The 21,166-nt window shown below is 37.6% G+C and overlaps 1 protein-coding gene across 2 annotated transcripts; it reads right to left on the reverse strand.

Annotated features, from left to right (window-relative positions):
- Positions 1-3,528: 3,528 nt before the first annotated feature.
- Positions 3,529-17,269, reverse strand: mfn1b (mitofusin 1b). 2 transcript variants are annotated; one of them, XM_038272163.1, is made up of 18 exons: positions 17,230-17,269; positions 16,621-16,778; positions 16,398-16,533; positions 15,011-15,173; positions 13,611-13,735; positions 13,396-13,504; positions 12,501-12,608; positions 12,212-12,365; positions 11,897-11,964; positions 9,867-9,988; positions 9,264-9,390; positions 6,686-6,790; positions 6,064-6,166; positions 5,422-5,648; positions 5,155-5,334; positions 4,876-5,072; positions 4,530-4,664; positions 3,529-4,287 (listed from the first exon to the last, which is right to left on the reverse strand). In XM_038272163.1, exons 1-18 carry the CDS (start codon positions 17,244-17,246, stop codon positions 4,218-4,220), a joined length of 2,304 nt encoding a protein of 767 aa, XP_038128091.1. In that variant the 5' UTR covers positions 17,247-17,269; the 3' UTR covers positions 3,529-4,217. The 2 variants fall into 2 exon arrangements, with proteins under 2 accessions (XP_038128091.1, XP_038128092.1); XM_038272164.1 differs by having other exon boundaries at positions 17,111-17,269.
- Between the last annotated feature and the right edge of the window lie 3,897 nt (positions 17,270-21,166).

A 21,166-nucleotide genomic window follows, 5' to 3' on the forward strand; every position in this document is an offset into this window, starting at 1 on the left:
ATCCCTAAATAAAACAAAAACGCCATGGCCCTTAAATGCTGAGTAAGTGTCCATATAAAATATTAGTTTAGCAATCACTTTCGCTGTATGTTTTAGCGTTGTTAGCAGCTGGAGCCTGGAATAGAAACACTCCCATGTGCCTGTGCTGGTCACTCATGCAGGTCAAACAGAAAAACTGTAGAACCAACAACGGTGCTTGACTTCAATTAACTTTTCATCATTGTTGCTTCCCCGGATGTTTTTGGTTTGTTTGTTCCCCAACCTCAGCTTTATGACTGATAATCAGGTAGCCTTGTATTACAAACCTTTCACATGTTCGGTCTCAATGCTGAGAATGTAACTTTCTCATTAGTCTAACAGGTTGTTCTGTTGTTCATGTCACTGCTGCATGAGTTCAGTCTGTAATCAAGCTGCAGTTTACTTTGATTATGAAAAAAAAGGTCAACATTGTGTCTCCCCTGCTCCCTTTTTTCTTTGCTGCACTAACATCACATAACTACACTGCTCTTTGACTACAACCTACTGTCCTGATATTGTTTTTTTTTTATTTAATTTATTTTGTTCTAAGCCATTAAATACTGGGGACTTGGTGCCATGATAACTCTCCTATAGTGCTATTGTGTGGAATTATAATCACTTATAAGATAATTTTTATAGTCTTTTTCACACCAGACCCTTTTTTTGTATTTGTACAGTAGCTTGGTGATATTGATATGTTACCATGAGTTATTGTAACCAATAAAACAGCTTTTAATCAATGATGTCGATCATAGATTTTTATTGTTATGAAAATTTTAATACTTTCCACATTTTAGCTATTTGATGTGGAACAAATAATAAGTGCAACCCAGATGGTTAGGAAACGATTAACTTAATTATAGCTTTGTCTTTAATCATTGATGGCGCTTCATACCACAGTCTGGTGTATTTAACATCTGGCAGTGTAGGCTACTAAATCATATGTAAAAAAAAAAAACTTCCATTTCTATAATTAGAAACATACATGCAATAACTACTTTTCAGTCACAGCCCTCACAATAATTTGAAACCCATTCAATAAAAACAACTTGAAAATCATTAAATTTGTATTATTGTTCAGTTATGGAAATATCGAACCTTTACTCAGGATTTCAAATGAGTTGTTGAAGCAAATCATAGTTGCAAATCGCCAAAATCATCTGCAACAAGACTGAAACTGTGATCCCAAAATCTGTTATTTCAATGTAGAACAATTAACATGCAACAAAATCAGGCAAGGCTGTCCATTAGTGATGGCCCCACCAATACTGAAGCGTTGGTGCATGCATGGAGTTCATAGAGCAAAATTTGTCGGTACACATATCGTAACAAGAAAAGTCACATGACTAAACTGCGTTTTTAAACATATCTGTCAACAGGATGCATGTGCTAAAAAAAACAAGTATGGAGCAACCTCATGGGACGCCCTAAACAGTTGGGCAATGTATCAAAAAGTTTCTTTCTCAGGTTTGCCAGTCGGGGTAAGCATCTGCAACCATTTGGCCTCTCTTTCTCTGAGGGTGTTTCCTTGGTGCGTGAAAGTGTCTCTGTCTCCACTGCAGACTCCAGGCATAAGGGTTCTTTCGCCACCATTTGCAAAGCTGGCTGAACAGCTTTCATCTGAATGCCATCCTGCACAGGCATCGCAGAGATGTGGATGTGCCTTCTTGCCTTGGGCCATTGGCAAGACAGGACTAAGTTGTCCAATTCTGTGTTGCAGGGAGGTGATCACCACAGATGTTAGTCATACGGGCTGGATTGCTGCATGACAATGCAGAGCGGTTTGCGGTCTTTGGGGTCAACAAGAGTGCACCGAACATATAAATGCACTAGAGCTACCTACTGTGCACATGGCCCTCATGTCATATGGAACCCCAAACCTCAACGTCTCCAGCCGTGGCTATGGCCACTGGGAGGCTGATTGATTGTTCAGACTCTGTCTAATTAGTGCTTGGGCACCTTCACTTGAGAGCAGTACAACAATAGATGGCATCTATTTTCCCAGTGGTGCTCTGCCTGCAATGAGGGTCCAGTTCCCTCCCCAGTGTCCCGTGTTCTGGAGTTTCTCCAGTCCCTACTTAATAATGGCCATTCTCCTTCGACATTACGGTGTATGTGGCAGCAATCTCATGTCATCATGCATCTGCTGATGACCATCCAGTGGGAGGCCATGGTCTAGGCTATCTTTATCTGTGTGGTTCTTGTAGATTGCATATTCCACTTGCTCCTCGAGTGCCTGATTGGGATCTGCTTTTGCTTCTTGATGCTTTGTGATCTTACCATTTCAAGCCCTTGGAGCAAGCAGACTTCAAGTGGCTTTTCTAAAAGATTGCCTTTTTGTTAGCCATTGTTTCATCTAAGAGGGTTGGTGAGCTGCATGCCATTTCTGTCAGTCTTTCACGTCTCTAATGGGATCTAAATTTTCTGGTGTTACTTATGGCCCAACATTGGGTTTGTGTCCAAGGTTTTGCCCCATTCGCATTTGTAACCAGCTGTTGAGTTTGACCTGGTTTCAACAACAGTCAGATGGGGCCGGAGTTGTTGTGCTCTGCACAGTAGCTGGAGGCATATATTGCAGCCACTACAACTGTGAAATACTCAGGCCAGCTTTTTGTGGGCTAGGGAAGTTTCAACTGGGGCTGACCTCTTTCTAAACATTTGTCCCATTGGATTGTGGATGTTATCTACCATACCTATTTGCACAGAAAGGATGCTATTTTTGCTTTTGACAACTTTATTTGCACTACAATGCATGTTTTTTTTTCCTTCTCTTTTTTCAGTTCTCTCTGGAGCAGGCAGGCATGGACAAAAGATTAACCATCACACTCTAGCACTTCTTCTCGTCTTTTTCCCGCTACTCCCGCCACTAATATCGACAGTGCCCAGATGTGCCTTAACTAGACTAGTGACTAGACCTGATGTTTTCAACAATAGAATTGATTAAATAACTGTTGTCCAAGTCCAAATAAATAATAATTATAATAAACTAGTGAGGAAATGGCACATATTTAAATGAATTATGTTCAGGGTGCAATATCTAAAGTGCAGGATCCCACCTGCTGCAGGTTGGTGCAAAGGCCCGCTCTACCAGGAGTTTCTTTGCTCCCTGGGCTGCTATAAGATAGCGGGATTTGTTTTCAGCACCACCCTCTAGGGACGCAAATAGAACAAAAGTTACGTATATGACTACGGTTCTAAGAATTCCGGACGACCACCAGAGATCCGTCTCTTTCACTCAGAATCCTTGTTTCTGCTAGAAGATTCTGTAGCACCGGAGCCCTGGATGACTCGTTTTTGTTTACGAGTGGTCACCCTGGTGAGAAAACTTCAATTTACAAGTGAAACATCCAACTCTATCTTTTGTGCAGCATCTGAGCTTTGAAACATAAACAATGTTGTAAATATCTAAAATCGAAAATTAAATGGTGTCCTTCCACATCTACTTGGTTTATTTCATGAATTAAAAACTGAAATGTAAAAAAAAACAAAAAAAAAAACAAGATTGACAAGTTTTAGATAAGTTCAGGTTTAATGGAATCTGGCAAATCTCAAAGTATTTCAACAACGCATTTGAGAAAGAAATGTTTACAAAATGCAGTGATCTGCAACTGCCAGCCTAATTTATCATGTATAAATAAAATAGAATATCATAAAATATCAGATGATTAAGTACTTTTACTGTACAATTTGGGTTGTTAGAAAATACAGTACATGCTTTCCTCCTTTCATTACATGGATTATTTTTTTTCATTTACAACTGATCCTATCTTAAACAGACAAAAAAAGGACTTAGAGAGAATCATAAAAAAGGCATTTTGATCATTAAAGTCAAGGCAGGTTAGTGTCACACTACAGAATCCAACATTTGGCATTTTGACCAATAGGAGTCGGCCCCAGGTGGAGAGTAGTTTTTAACAACCACAGTCCATTTAGGCTGATCTTTTTCGTTATTAATAAACTGCTTTTCTTGTGAGCACCTGATGTTCCTGGTTGGCTTCAAAAAAGGAGAAAATAATTTTCCATGTGAAATCTACAAAATTTTGAACCACTTTCTAACCAACAAAAAAAAAAACGAACTTCATAATAAAGACACATTTTAGGTACATTTGTTCACTGAAAGGATCAACTTTTCCCCGCTGACATTTACAGACAGCACTGCAGCAGGACGACTCCACAAGAGCCAGGCTACAGAGCGTGATTCACTGCTGGGCCCGCAAGTACTGGTTCGTAAATTCCTCCAGTTGTTTCTCTAGTTCTGTTGCTTTATGTCTGGACAAAAAACAAAGATGTTTAAAACACAGATTAAAGCTTCAGATCTATCCATACCAACTTCAATTAGCCTTTTGCAATAAATGGACAAAAATGTGAAATCCACATTAGATCCAATGACTTTTTTTTTTGAGTTCACATAACAAAATGCAAGAAAGTTTAGGAAGCATAAATGCCTCTAAAAGGCACAGTAGGTCTGACTAGGTAAAAACTATTCTCCCGGTCACGGGTTAAGGACTCACCGCAGGATCTTGGAGCGGCTCTGGACCTTTTCCAGCTCATCTATGTTAGCTGTCAGCCGACAGATGTTTTCCTCAAGCTCCTTCTGTGTCTGATCCACTTGTTGACAGAGCCGAGCGAACGTTGTTGCCATCTCCCTGCAAACACGGACAGTGCAGTCAGAATGCTTAGACGAGGAAGTCATGATAACGCAACAGGCTCAGAAAAACAAAATCCCAAAACATTTTGATATTGTTTTTTAAATCTTTGTATTCATTCAACATTAAAAAAATATATATATAAATATTTTTTTATGTGATTAGTATTGTATTTTGGAAGCCAGCACAAGCAACACTCCAGAGAACTTACTGTTGGACCTGGTGGCTGCAGTTTGCACTGGTAAAGCTGACAATAAGCTGCAGTTTCTCAGTAGCAAACTCCACAAACTGACGCTTCAAGGCACGCTCTTTGGCTTTTGTGGTCCAGGTGAGTCTCTCATACAAGTACAGCAGCCCATAGAGTGAAGCCGACAAGGCAATAAGCCTCCAGCCGACTGTTTTCCACACCTTGAGGAAAAGAAAAAGAGGCTCAGAACTTCTTGGACTGCAGAGTCGAACTTTAATGAACACATCTTTGCTAAAAACCTACCACCCCTCCTACAACGATGATGCCCATTGAGGTGCGGGATGTCAGGGATGCCAAGTTGGTTGCCATGGCGATCATCAGATCTTCCTGGGTCATGAGGGCTGTTTCGTTGCTGGGCGGCGCAGCAATGGATGGGGGTCCAGATGAAGGTGAAGGAGCCACAGATGCTACCATTCTAGAGTTCTGTAGAACAACATGGTTTTTAGTTTTAAGTGGGTTGATCTCCAAAACGATGGCATAAATGTTAATTTACCCCACCCTTGTAGGTACCTGGAAGTCTGGATCAACCAATTTCAGAGCTTTCTGTGCATTAACAGATCCTAGGTATCGATGAACTAAAGCTTTCAAGCCCAACGAGAACTGGAACTCTATGTTTTCCTGGAAGTTGCTGCAGATGACTGCACAGTTAAGGTCATAGCTCAGGTCGAATGTCCTGTTGGGCACCAGCATGTGGACTTGGCTTTGGGCCGCAGATGGAAGCAAAGGCACCATGCTGTCTTTAATGTTGCACAAACAGAAAATTCAACGGGACAAACATTAGCATTTTTTATAAAACTGAAATATACATCGACTTCTCTTCAATTACCATCTTTAAATAAAACCCAAAACAGCGACAGCTTGGTTCTATAAATGCACCGTAAAGCTTTTATCACTCTGCATTACCAGTCAACCTACGTCAGCATCACAGAGAACAGCCTGCATGCATGCATGTCTGAAACAGTGACGCATTTATAGCATAATGAGGCATGGGATGATGGCATTCAGCGAGGATAAATATAGCAGTCAAGTGACCAAATGCTCCTGATTAGGTTTGGTCTCACTGAATGATCCAGTACGAAAATACTCCTCTATAAATCTGACCTGAGTTTTCTTAACACTGAGCGACTTCCTGTCATCCCAGTGGTCATTTACCTATCATGTACTGCTGAGAAGACTGGACAGAGACGTTGATAGCATTGGAGCAGCGGAAAGCCAGGTTCTTTCCCATGCCCTTCTCCACGTGTGCCAGCAGATCCTTAAACAGAGAGAAAAAAAAGAAAGGTTAGGTCACGTCAAAGGCAAACATGATTCTGATCCCATGTGTAGCAAAAATCAGCTCCAAAAAGCTGCACAGCTGTGATGTTTTGAACCCCAGTCCCCATGCCAATTTGATCTCTCGCTTCTACGGAATTCATTGACTTCATACCGTCAATGAATCAGGAAAAGGAGCGATGAATCACCAACTTAACACACACCTGATATTAAAAGCCAAAAAATGTGCAGAAAAGTAACAGAAACTAAATTATACAAATTCAATTTATTGTAACATTGCAGAAATGGAACATGACATTATGAACTAATCCATCTGGATACCCAATTAGCCTGATGGTACAAGCATGTATGCTAAGTATAAACAGTCAGTTTATGCTATTATTGTTCATATTATAAGACATCTCTCAAAGCTGATTTGTTTTTCCAACACCTGAACTTAAAGTTGATCTTAACCCTCCTATTGGTTAACAACCAGGGTTTTGGTGACCAGCCATTTACTTACAGCCTTGTAGATTTTGAGGACTTGAGGTGAAGGGTGGAAATCAGCATGGAACTCATCAACAATCACATGAAGACGGTTGATCTCCTCTCTCATGGCGATGGACACCTGAGTCAAATATGAGATTCAAAAGTCTTTCCTGAAAAATATGCCTGGCATCGTATTTACAGCAATCAACCTCTATCAGGTCTATAATGGGCTTGTGGCAATAATTAATGTTCTAAGTCAATTCTGGAAGGTTGGTCTTTAATTACCGGCTTATCTTTATTACCAGCATTTATTGCATCAATTATTTTGGAGTGTTTTAAAGAGCAGCTTTCTAACTAAAGTGCACTTTATCAGGGTTCCTACAGCATAAGGCAAGTTAAATTCAAGACTTTTTAAGACTTTTTAATGCCACTGGAAATATAAATTTAAGACCAAATTCACAAGAAACACAAGAAAAACCTGCTTGCGACAACTTAACCCAAAGGTTTATTTTAACATAAACCACTGCACTAATGTTTCAAATTTTGAAAAGCTTCCCATACAGGAAGAAAGCTAAAAACACACAAATGACAGATATATTTTAACAATTATTTAACTGAATTCACAAACTTTGTTTTGCAGAGACAAGGGTGGAACAAAACTGAGAAACTCCATTTTGACGCATTGTGTTTCGTGCTTCGCATGTGCGACTCCACTGCCTTAAAGGAATAGTACACCCAAAACATGATTAGCCTTCATTTTCTACTCACCCCCATGCTGGACAACACTCTGGAGTACTTTTTTGATATCTCAAATGCATCTGGAGATCTGGGAGGCTTCTTGCTGTCTGCTGACATTCAAATAATGGAGGTCTATGGTGACCGAGACAGAAAGGTCCATAAAAGTCCACAAAAAACGTGTCAATATTCCTCCATACTGCTCGTCCAACGTATTCCAAGTGTCCTGAGTGGGTAGCATCCAGAATTTACTCGAAACGAAGTCATTTAGAATGTTTTTAGAGCATAAACAGTAGTGTATAGGATTTCCTGAAAGCGCGCACATGCGCGCTCACGAAGCTACGGAAGCCGACAGACCAAACCAGATGAAAGTGCGCATTCAGCGTCTGCTCTGCCAATAATGCAAGCGTAGAAGAAGAAATGTGCTGTTTACCTGTGCAAAGAAAGAAACAACAAAAGAAAAATGTCTGAGGACTTCAGTGTTGAGGAAGAGCATGAGTTCTTTGCCGAGCTGAATGCGCTGGTTTGGTCTGCCGGCTTCCGTAGCGTCGTGAGCGCGCATGTGCGCGCTTTCAGGAAATCCTATACACTACTGTTTATGCTCTAAAAACATTCTAAATGATTTCGTTTCGAGTAAATTCTGGATGCTACCCACTCAGGACACTTGGAATACATTGGACGAGCAGTATGGAGGAATATTGACACGTTTTTTGTGGACTTTTATGGACCTTTCTGTCTCGGTCACCATAGACCTCCATTATTTGAATTTCAGCAGACAGCAAGAAGCCTCCCAGATCTCCAGATGCATTTGAGATATCAAAAAAGTACTACAGAGTGTTGTTCAGCATGGGGGGTGAGTAGAAAATGAAGGCTAATTATGTTTTGGGTGTACTATTCCTTTAATTCCCATCGTTCAGAGCTTGAATGACTTCTTGCACAAAACCCACTGAGCCTCATGTATGTTCCCTGGTTTTAGCCATGGAGAAAACTCTTGGCTGGAGCCAATTTTTATTACATTTACACTTGCTCATGTTTTCCAGACAAAAAGTTAATGGTGCATCTCCCAAATGTCCAGGCCGCAACAACGCTTTTATTGGTTCTGCTATCGGGACGGAACCAATGTCAATTTTAACGTTTTATTTAGATTACAAAAATACATTTTAATAAAAACAATCCTATTAATTATGTTTTAAAAATTAAGACCTACGGAAGACTGATTTAAGACATTTTAATGCCAATTAAGGCCTTAGTTTTATTTTGAAGAATTCAATGCCTTTTAAGACTTTTTAAGGACCTGCGGGAACCCTGTTTATTAGGGATGTCCCGATCCGATATCAATATCATCTATCAGTTCCATTTTAGCCAAAAAATAAATACTGGATTTTATTGGCCAGGAGCTATAATTTCCAATATTTTCATGCTGATAAGAAACTCCCCGCTTCTGTTAAGTTTCTGTAAATCACTGGTTAATTTTAGCTCTTTTCATACCTTTTGTTGTTGACCTTTCTTACCCGTTTAATTGCCATTACTTTATTAAGCCGTTTCTAAGATTCTACAAGTACTGTAGTGAAAGCTGAGCCTCATTGAAACGTGTGTAAAAATGGGTCACTAAGAAAACACCTACAGTTTCCATCATACAGTTGATAGATAGCACTGAGGCCACAATGACGCCTAACCACTTTAAAAAGAATTTCCATCCAAACGGCAAAAAAAAAAAAAAAAAAAAAAAAAAAAAAAAAAAAAAAAAAAAAAAAAAAGATCTAATGACTGTTTTACTGGTCTCTTCAAAGACTGTAGAGAGAGTCTTAAATGTGGTTATTACCTTAGACAAACAGTTCTTATTTTGTAGATTTTGGACTGGATACAGTTGACATTACCTTGGACTCCACATCATCACTGATAGCTTTGATCTTCTTTTTTATTTCTTCAATCAGCAGGTTGAGTTGATTCTTGACAAACTCCAGCCGATCTATCTGATAATCTCTGTCCTCCAGTGCTGTCACTCTGAAAGCCCATCCCACCAATCACATGTAAAATAGCAGAAATAGCTAAATAAATGCAGTATTTAATGTAATTTATCAATTGGCTCTATGCACAGCTCCACTACTTCCTGAATTTAAAGCAGCTCCTTTGTTTCCTGTCTTTCATTACTGGACGAACTGATTAATCCAGGTGTGTCTGGCCAGTTACTTAGGTCATACACACCTGGATTAATCAGAGCATCCAATCATGAAAGACAGGAAACAAAGGAGCTGCTTTAAATTCAGGAAGTAGTGGAGTTGTGCATAGAGCCTATTAACTGAAAGCTGCATCTCAAAATTTCATGCATCACAGCATATCTGGCTAAATCTACTCAGAATTGTCATATCATCTAGTTTACCTGTTTAAACCTTTAAGACATCAGTTAAAAAAAGACAACATTAGTTCATTATTAAGTGTAACGTTAACAATCAAAGAACAGTGAACGCAAAGTTGCTTACCGCTTCTCCGCCGCTTCAATGTTGATGGCGTCCATGATGGTCTTGACTTTTTCTGTGATCTGCTTGGCCCTGATAGTGTGCTGCTCAAACTTTGTTTTCACTGCTGACTGCGAGATACACTCCTGCGAGGCCATAACACACAAATTTACTGTGACAGGTACAGTGGGTGCTGCCTGACCGCCTGCATGACTCGGCACGCGGTGTAGGGACAAACGGGACAAGATAGACACCTGCTGCTTTAACCTTAAAAAAATAAAATGAAGGAATAGAAATGGAAGGAACACAGGAGTGAAGAGGACAGCAGCAGAGTGTGTACCTTGTGTCTCACAGCCCACATTCAAAGAGTCACACTTGTGTGCTGGCTTAAGCCACAGAGACATTAGGAAATAATAGAAACTGAGAAGAAATGAGACAGAAATTACATCTAATAAAAAAATTAAAATAAAAAAAAAGAAAGAAAACATCTCAAACTGGAATATCTATGGAATACTGTTTACTTTGGATCTGCTGCTGGTATAAATATATGATCTAAAAGAAGGTAAATTAGTTTATATCATAGCAAAAGAAAAGCATAGATTTTTTTATCTCTTTTTAAATGTACTTTCTCTTCTGATTTCATTAAGCCGATGGTGAACCATCCCATTTAGGATGCATTTTTGTTATAAATAACCAAAAAATATCCAAAATTAAACATTTTCATTTTTACCAATTGGAAAAAAAAAACTGTTGCAATGCTTTTTAACCTGAAATGTTACTATATTAGAAGGCAACACTGTGGCTGCTGCTTACAACTTACTGCTGGAAGGAAAAATTGCAACCCATGTCGTTAAGAGAAGCTGTAACTTAGGTTAGTTCACAGCAAATTTAAAATATACTGAATTTTAAGGATTAAAATGTTTAAATAGTAATTTCCTTAAATATACAATTTAGGTCTCCAGCTAAAAAAAAGGTTTTAATAAGGTAAAATGAATATATTAAACTAAAAAAAATATCAAACAAAACCACATAAACGTTTACCTCACCTAAGTGAATCTAGATTTCAGCAATGAAGACGCAGGTTGAAGAACAGGCACAGATCTAAAAGGCCCCTAAAGGGGGCCTACTGGAAATATAAAAGTAAATAAAAACTGACCAGTTCAGTGCTAAACTGGAACTCATGTCATGCTGTTCCACCATTATAAAAACTGACTCCAACAGGTACTTTCTCAGCACCAACTGGCTGGAGGTTTGCAGAGGAGAACAAATGGCCGATCAACACATTTGATGGTTAATGTACCTTCTATATAAAAGGTCAGAGTTCGTTATTTATTCTCCATCTGGCTAAATTAAACATAAATAAATAAATAAATAGAAATAGGAACAGATTATTTCACTGCCGCATATTTATGTGAGCATTTTTAAATCAGTCACATAAACTGGTGCAGTAAAAATATTTTCCATCGGATCCACTGACTGACAGTTTTTACAGATAATAAATTCCTGAGTTTAACAATGTTTTCTTCAAAGTCCTGCTATGATTCTGAAGTGTACAGTTTATGCTTCTCTCATGTAGTTCTCATTTTGAAAGGAGGAAAGAAGGTGAGGACACAGTGACTGGTAGAGCCATGTAAAACGGCTAAAAAAAAAAAAACAACATAAAGGAGAAGACGACATCTGTCAGAGCAGCAGCCTCTGCTGAATAAGAGGAGCTATCAGGTCATGAAGGCTAAAATCCACAGAGGAAATCTGTCACAGACCAGAGATTTAAGATTTAACCAAATATTCTAAGATTTATCTAATGAGGAAAAGTGTTTTATGGCACCTAGTAATCAGTGCATAGAAACCAAACTACCAAACAGCTAGAGGGCATTTTTAAATTAACTTATATTCCCTTTCTCTGTATTAAAACTGGAATCTTTTCAATATTAAAACAGAAGTTTATTTTATAAAATAATTAATATATATAGGAACCTGTCAAATAAACCATAAATATAGAGTTTTACAGCGCCAAATCCTGCTGTCAGATCCTTAATATTCATTTTTATTTATACCTCAAACCTTTGCTCAAACGTCTGGAACTCCTTCAGTCTCTCCTTGAAACCTTCAGCCAGAGCGCCACCTGTTGGATGAAAGTATAACCTCAGAAAGACTGTTAACTAATCTTTATTAGAGACTTAACATTTTAACTTTTAAACCATCATAAAAATTCCAATTTGGCTTACTGCTCTATTGACACGTTTCTATTTATAGTACAGATTTGTATATTATCTTTATAAACCTTTGCAGTGAGTAAATAAATCAAACTAATACAAGAAAAATTGATATGCACCAATAGGAGCAGCATGTGCAGTACTTGCAATGCTCACCTGTCTCAGGCATGCCCTGAGCTCGCTGCATACGGGAGTTGAGCACCTCTTTTGCAGAAACAAAGAAGATGTGGTCAGGTGCTTGATAGCGTTCCACAACTTTTAACTCCTCCACCAGGAAGTTCACGCAGCGATCCGTGTGCTGCTTCCTCACCTGGAAAAATGAAGAGGTGTATAACGGTTTATAGTAAGAGATGAGGGTGCTAGACAAAATAATGCGTTAAAATTTAGATTGTAAAATGACATTTAATAGTTTAAAGAAGCTTCTGGTGTGAGAGGTTTAACTCACATCCTCCATGTACTCTGGTTCGTTTGCAGAGGCGTCCCAGCGATTGTTCAGGATGAAGATGTTTGGCTTCGAGAGGCGCTCGTTCACTTTGTGGAAAAAGTGTTTTTCCTGGATTGAGAGATTAAACATTGTGTTGCAGTAAACAAAGCAGCTGATAGCAGGGAAGAAAGAAACTGTTTATTTTCTTTAAATAAATAGAAAAGTTCCTGTCAAGCACAGTTGAACATCAGGAAATAAATGCGTACATCTCATTCCAAGGTTTGGTTCATTTCCACTGGAAACCCTATGTAAGAACGTAATGTTGCTTTCTCTTTAAGAGCAGCAGCGTCATGAAGGCGCTCCGTCAGTGACTCTGTTGAGCTTCACATAGCATGAATGCCTGAACACACTCAGGCAAGTGTGGCCTTTCTAAGAGTGTGCAGGAAAGTACACATGCTGGCCACCGTAGTGCACAGAAGCAATGGAAACAACTGAACTAGTTAGCTTGGAAATTCAACAAACTGTTTCATTTCTGTTCAAACTGAAACCATTTAAAATTCAAAGGAAAAAGAAACTTTAAATAATTATTCAATTTAACTATGCAGTAGGTCAAAATCATTTAAACCTACATTTTTCCAAACTTGTGAAACAAGATGTAAAATAACGGAAAAAAAACAAACACTAATGCATACAGCACAGCACTGCAGTTTTTTTTTAAACCAAGGCATATCTCGCATATCTCACAATGACATGACAGATTTATTAAAGATCGCATCAGCTTAACACAGGAAGGAGTTATGCAAACATTTTATAATGAATGATTTTAAAGGTTACGTAACCAGCCTAACGCCTCAAGCAGAAAGAAAGCAGATAGACAGCTACTGTAAATCCAAAAAGCCGGGTGTGTGAAGTTTACCGTGTTCATAAGCGTCGACTCAGAGTTTGCCACCAGCACAAAGACGTCAGCATCCAGGCAAAACTTGTCAATCCAGCTGTCCAGTTGTGTTGTGACATCCGTCCCTGGGCTAAAGGGTCAAAAGTGTCGTATTAAAAAGAAAAGGCCAAATTTTTTTTTTACATTTTTGCAATAAAAAACATCTAACTATTTAAACTATTTTTCCAGGTAGCTACCTGTCCACGAGGACCAGGTCATCCCGAAGCAGAGCACATTTGGTCTTTGGCCAGAAGACTCGAACCAGGCAGCCAGCATCCAGGCTTTCATCCATATGAAGAGCGTGGGCAAGCTGGTTTACAGTCTGCAGAAGAGTTGGAGGAGATAGGATGACTAAATCTTCTTTATTTGACAAGGTACAATAATTAAAATTTGACAAAGTAAACATGCTGGAGTTAACTAAATTAAACTAGTTTTCGCCAGCAGTCTCTTTGAATGGACATCATTTAACTGATGTTGCGCTAAGCAATAGTCTAAAGAATCTCTGGAAAATTATTAAATAGCTGTAACCACAAACCAGAGGGCTGCTTCATGACTGCTTTACAAATAAAAAATAAAAAATCAAATGATTAATTTTCTATAAGACAATGCAGAAAAAAGATTTATTCTTTGAACTCAAATAAAACAGGAATTTGGTGTTGGCTATAAGAGGCCTGGTTGGAGCCTCTCAAAATACAGCAAACATTAAACCACATTCTAAGCATTTTAGGTAAAACCTTAACTACACCATAACAATGATGTTTGGCAGGAAAAAAAGAAAAGTATTTATTGTCCAAATTCTGACATTGGAAGCGATTTTGTTTGGTTTTTTTCTAGTGGGGTGAATCCATTTCATGCTATGTCTGCATTTACAGGTTAAAGGAAAGAGGACAGGGTATCGTATGTAGGCGTTTCCACTTTAGACACCTGACACTGCAGTAAACATCCCTCAGCCTGCTTTGCATGGTTTCAGACAAGTGGAGATTCCCACCAATGTCTGGTGTCCAAGGACAAAGGGAGAGCAAGTAATGAGACCACGACAAAGCTGGTGTTAAAGTAGGAAAATAGCAATCTAGTGTCCACATTTTCCATGATGATACACAAGAAAACTTTATAGATCATCTTTTCCCCTGTTCCATATACATTTTATTACATGATTTAAAGAAAAACTGTCTTAAATGTTTTTTTTTTCATAACAAATAAAATTCAGAAAAATCTTAAAGCTCCTAAAAGAGCAAAGCTCTCATATCATCCCTTATCAAAAATCAACCTCACCTACTTTGTTACAAACTCTTTCACAACTGCAAAATCATCAATCAATCCACTTTTCTCCTACCCCTATTATATTTTTCCAGATTGTGGTTATGTGAACACAATAAAAAGGATTCCTAACATCCTCTTGCTTTGTATCCGTCTAAGAAGCAGAAAACAGCAGCAGATCCAACCCAGTTAGAATGAAAGGATTATAACCTGGATTTGTGTTAAACTTGGTCTGTGGTCTACATACAATAGGTCTGATGTCATGAAAATGTGACGAGTTTATATATATTTACTATACAAAAAAAAAATTGCGATAGCAACAAAGCTCAGGTTTATTTACTTTAATGCTCTTCTCCTCTTCAGAGCCCTCCGTTTTAAGGTAGGCTTTGTCTTCGTCTGTGCCTTCCACACTCAGGAAGCAGTTGGTGGTGTGACCGATCCCGCTGGGCAGGACGCGATCCCTCAGCATGGCGTTGATCACCGTACTTTTACCATTACTGGTCCTAGAGGGAGATAAAGTACAAACAGACTAACTGTAGAGCAAACCACCTTGCAGATATACAAATGACTAAAACATATATTTTGGTTATTTTTATATCCAGGGGCTACTTCTAATTTAGCAGTTTTGTTTTAGTTTTTACATGCCTGATATTTCTGCTATTTTGACACAGTATATGTTTCCAGAACCCATCATTCTGCTGAACAAATGTTGGCTGCGAGATCTGGATAACCTTTATAAAGTTATGGTGGCATAAAGATACTGTTAATAATATCTTTAAAATTATATCATTAAACAGTAATTTCACCAAGGTCATTTTACAGGGTTGAGGAAAACAGAAAGGAGGATCTTTGATCTCTCAATCATCAGGATAAGGATTTCCCTCTTAAGTCCTCTTGCTCAACAGAACCCACGTTTTTATTGGATTGAACTTAAAGATCCATGTCCTGCTATAAGATTTAATTATCACACTTTTTCAGTTTACATCCGATGTTGACCCCAATATCAGACGTACTAATGCACTAACATGTGCTTGTATAATGGCGCAAACATTCTAAAAAGATTCCAGTGGCTCGGTATGAAAAAAATAAAATCCCACAGCATTACACCATACAAAATAATAGAGGGAACAAGGTGCTTCCCTAATATTCATCCACTGTTTTACAACAAATGAAAAGCTCAGTTTTAAGCCCTTTCTGACTAAGGCTCACAGTTCCAGTAAATGTCCTAGTTGGTTTTCACGAATAACACATATTTACATTTGTGAAGGTAGGAAAATAAAATGCTAATACCAGGCATGACTATAAAAAAAAACAACTGGTTGGCACGAAGCTTTTAAACTTTGTTTAGTAAATCATGAAATTGGTGGTTGCCGTATTAGTTGTGAAATATTTTCCAAAAAAAACAGAAAACAAATTAAGAAAATTAATTATATACTACAGTTGGAGGCCCACCCCCTTAGACTTAGACTTTCTTGTTTTTCCTTTACATTATTTTGAGTATACAGACACTTGCAATATAGTTTTAAAAGAACCATATATATTGAACTAGATATCTCCATATAATGTATTGTTAAAGAGTAGAAGGGTGAGGAATTGACCAGATTAGATGTGAAAGTGAAACCCAACTGCCCGGGCTACTTTAAAGTAATTACGCCCAAAGTTAGAGCTGCAGGTAAGAAAGAAGAACAGCAGGAAACCAAGCCTCAGGTGAGGAGTGAAGCACATACCTGCCAAAAAAAGCCACCTTCATGTGTCTGCGTGCCAGCACCTCCTTAATGACTGCAAGCTTGTCAGAGTATGTCTGAATCTCCACCTTCTGCTCTTTGGTGGCGATGGTCTCCAGAGCTTCATTCCCATGAATCTCTGTCATCACACAACAGTTTAACAGATGTATATATTAACTTACAGACTGATCTGATTGAAGAATGAGAGGAGAAAAAATGTTTCCACCTTCAACAAACTCTGATGTCTCTTTCACGTAGTTGAGAAGCAGCTCAAACACATCGCTGATCTTCTTCTTTGCAACAACAAAGTGTTTTAGAGGGGAAAACTCCCCTCGAGCTGAGTCTGTCCGCCTGAGTGGAGGAGCGGCAGCCATGGTGTTCAATCTGGAGGTATGACAGGTTACAATAGGTTGATTTACACTCCGAGGACAGTACACATTAAACTCTTCGCTCTACTATTTAGTTTAAAGTCAATCAGTGGCCCCACACGCTGGGGAAAAGCGAACGTTCACATGTTTAATCGGCTATTTCATAACCAGCTAATGCTTTAAATACGAAAAAATATACAATTAGAGGATATATATATGTGTGTATCTTTTCCTAGCGGCTAACAGACATTACCAAACTCGAGCCGAGCCGCTATCGTGCTAGCATGGGTTAAGCTAACTATGTGAGAGCAACGTTAACATTAGCAATAAGTATACATATTTTCTCACCACAGTCCTAACGGGACCAGACCCACTTTACATTACACAAAACCAGATGTTCTGCGCTGACAACCACAAAAAGTCTCGCCGTTGCACTGAAATCAGTCGCTGCAGTCAACCTGTCTAACCTTCTGTTTGTATCCATCCAGCGCTGCGCCAAGCTAAATACCGGAAATAGAACTTCCGGAAATTTTTTACAAATTAAAAGCCCCCAGACGTTGAAATACTGAGAGCACAATCAATCTTGTTTTTTCTTTTTTCAAGGCAACCTTCCTCTAGTAACATGTACTGCTGGAAAGCCATTTTTATTTTATTTTTTTGTAAAAGGAATTTATCTTTATTTGATTTTAATCAAAAGGGGGAAATACTTTAAAGAGAGGGAGGCCTCAGATAAAAAAAAATAAAATAAAAATAAACAAACATAAACTAAAGCCTCATCCTCGGTCACTTTTAAACACATTTACACCACTTGGCATGCGACCAAACCTATTTCATTGTTTGAGTTTTTAAAATGTTTTACATGTTTTAATTAAGCTTATTGGAGCTTCTGAGAAAATACAGAAAGCATATTCTTATCAGCCCAAAGCTCAACACTATTCCTTTAAGTGCTTTATAAATAAAATTGTGTTTTATCATTGGTTTTTACTCATGAATGAGATGTAAAATTTCCAGATCATGATTCTGTGTGAAAAGTCAAAGTTCCTTACATCCTTGAACATGTTAAAGATTGTTCTGTGTATGCACCTTGATGTTCTATCTCTCCGGTTCTTTTCCTGAAAAGAGATCACTCAGGACAAACTCTTTAAATAATACTTCATAACTTATTTGTATTAAATATCCAGGAGACATGACAACAGATTTTGATAGAAATTGTAACCTTACTCAGATCAGATAAATTGTTTAGAGTTTACAGAATGGCAGCTGCTCACCTCTCAGGAAGTGGCCCCTAATTAACAGTTAAAAAGGCATTTTATACATCTCCAGTCTGCCACATCATCTTATTTTACATCATACACGTTAGCAGATGATTACATATCCATGACTCCAGCCTTAAAAATATTACACTTCGTTCTTAGCTGAAGGACACAGCTCTCATTCCATTTCCAAATCTTTGCCACATACAAAATGAAGATTATAACTGTATATCCAGACAAAGGAACTGTCTTAATGAGATTAAAACATCAGTTCTGACATGCAACAGGCAGCCAATACCAAGGTCTATACATCTTCAATGATAATTATGCTAACAAACATCCACTGATTGGTTACATTTGTTGTAACCAAAGCAACTTGTAAGCTGCTGTAATGGTGATTTTCACTGTCTTTAGGTACCCTGTCCAAGTATAACATATTTCACAAGAAATATGTTCTTCACAGAGTTCTGAGCTCTTTCATGGACATATAATGAAAGATAAATTCTATAAAATTATATTTTTGTGTAAATAAACTTGTTCCTTTATGTAGTTTTGGCATTGGCATAACCTTGATAGATATATTCTCTTATCTGTTATAAATCTTTTACAATTTAAGGTTGAGTTAATTTACTTTCAATAACATTAATATATTATCAATATTAAAGTATTTTTTAACCTGCATTTGCTAAAGATGTTTTTGTGTGTGAATAAAGCTTATTTTATTTTGAAATTCTCAGTGTTAATATTTCCTTTATGAAGTCTAATCCCACTTGATGATATTTCTCTACGGTGGCCCGAATAGGCGATGACCCAATACATGCTGTAGCCAATCTGTGAACAAAGTCATGCAGGTTTTACCATGTGACTTACAGTAATCAAAAGTTCACAAAGGTCACATCAGTTTTCACTGCTGCAGAAAAAGACTGAGTTAAACATTGGCATATGAAGAATGTAATTAATGACAATGTGGGTTTAGTTACTAATTTGATCAATTATTTACATACATTTATATAAAAAGAAAAATAATTAGGTAAAATAATAGTGTACTGTAACTGTAAAGAACATTGAGGTCAAATTGCCACTTTGAGCACAAAATTAACTTATACTTTGGTGATCCCCTGACACTTCCTCAAAAAATTACCACCCTCAAAATGCCACTGTCTCCAAAGGACAGTGGCATTTTTCTAATCTTTTAACCAATTACTCTTTCTTGTTAATATCCCACAGTATTAGTGGCAGGTGTGAAGCTGTTGAAGATAAGAGTTGGAATAGCTTGAAACATGAAAGTGTTTTTTAAGAAACAGTGTTAAAACCAGAGCTGGCTAGGTAAGCTAAAAACTTTTATTGAACTAAGAGTAGCACTACCAGAATATATTTTCACTTAAGTAGAAATAAAAAGTAAACATGCAAAAATAAAGTCAAGAAGGGGAAAAAAAACTTATTTGGTGAAACGGCTACTGAAAACTCAGTACTCGTTTTGTAATTAAATAATAATTCTAGATCTTACATAATAAGACATAAGGTTCTTGCATAAGAATAACATAATGTTAAATGTGCATAATAGTAAATATACATAATAGTAAATCTATTGAAATGAATCAAACTGACAGTAGAAACAAAAATATCCATATCACAGATTCATTGGAATAGTGCAGTAAGTACTGTTGTTTACCCTATAATCACTTGACTCACCAGTCTCAACAGACACAGACAAGTGTGTCTGTCAATTCATTTTCTAATTAAAACACAATTGTTTGTTTCTGAGTGAGGTAATTCCTGGCGTGCAGAGAAACCGGGAACTGTACTTAAATACAGGCAGTATTACTTTGTTATGAAATTCACTCAAGCAAAAGAAAACAGTTTGGTGGAGTAAAGTTACGTAAAAAAACGTATATGAGTAAATGCAAATAGTTTCAATCCACCTCAACAGGTTTAAATTAGCACGTCTGCACACTTGATAAAAGGAGAAATAGCAGAGATATAGATTTTCATGAGAAATGTCAAGAACTGGGCGTGCAGGTGGTGCAGTGGTTAGTGTGCAAAACCCATGTAACAACCCGTGACGCGGCTGACCCGGGTTTGAATCCGACCTGTGGTCCTTTGCCACATGTCTCTCCCCCTCTCTCATACTGTCTCCACTAATGTGAAGAACTAAATTCTACATGAAATATAGGAAAAAAGGGCAGCAGAAGGCTGCAAAGTTCATTCTCTCTAAATAACTTTCATGAAAGTGTTTTAGACATCTGTATCTTTTTAAGAAACATGTAAACTTAACAAGGCGAACTGGATTTATCACCCAAAGGGAAATATTTGAAGTCATACGGAACTCAAGATGAAATATTCAAAAGCTGAGAGATGATCAAGAACAAATTGAATTTCTGCAGAAAATTTATAAGAACATTCTGTACCCTAATAAATTTTAGATCACAGTGACGTGGGTGTCTGAAAAATCCTTGGACCGCACAGGCCTTATGAGAGCATAGAATTCTAATACAGAGGGACCCACGCCCTGGATTTGAACCAGAAACTTTGGTACTGAGAAAGTGCATCAATATTGCAAAATGATATAGTATATGTCGTACATATGTCTTAAATATACAGATTGTATTTCCTTACTAAAATTTAATTCAAACCATACAGGCACACATGATTATAAAATGCTAATTGTGGCATATTACTGTCATGATTTTGGAACTGATGACTGGTCTGATTATTCATTTCATTCATCTGCCTAGATGAAGGGATGCTACTTTCTTGGAGTCAGTATGATTTTCTATTTGGCAAAATTTAAAAGAAATGTAAATAAATTTAAATTAAAAATATTTTAAGAAAAGAAACACTTTTAAATAAGGATAAAAGCAAACTATACATTAAAAATCAACAAAGACCTAATAATATTTTAAAAATTAATAAAATTAATTTACAATAAAAACAGTAATCAATTTATTTGTTTGAAAATTTATTTTTTACAAATTAAATTTTTTCCTTCCCACATGCTTTATTCCTTTTTAGACTAAACTAGCACTGCGGTCAGCACTTTGTATGCCTGTGTCTATGTATGTGTGTCTGTGTGCGTTTTTTTTAGCTTCAGTCGGGGGCAGTCTATTGTCCAATATCCCCATTGTGGGGATTTACTGATCCAAATAGGGAC

Source organism: Cyprinodon tularosa, unplaced genomic scaffold (assembly GCF_016077235.1).
Source record: "Cyprinodon tularosa strain WSP-4 unplaced genomic scaffold, ASM1607723v1 ctg82, whole genome shotgun sequence".
Classification (NCBI taxonomy): Eukaryota; Metazoa; Chordata; class Actinopteri; order Cyprinodontiformes; family Cyprinodontidae; genus Cyprinodon; species Cyprinodon tularosa.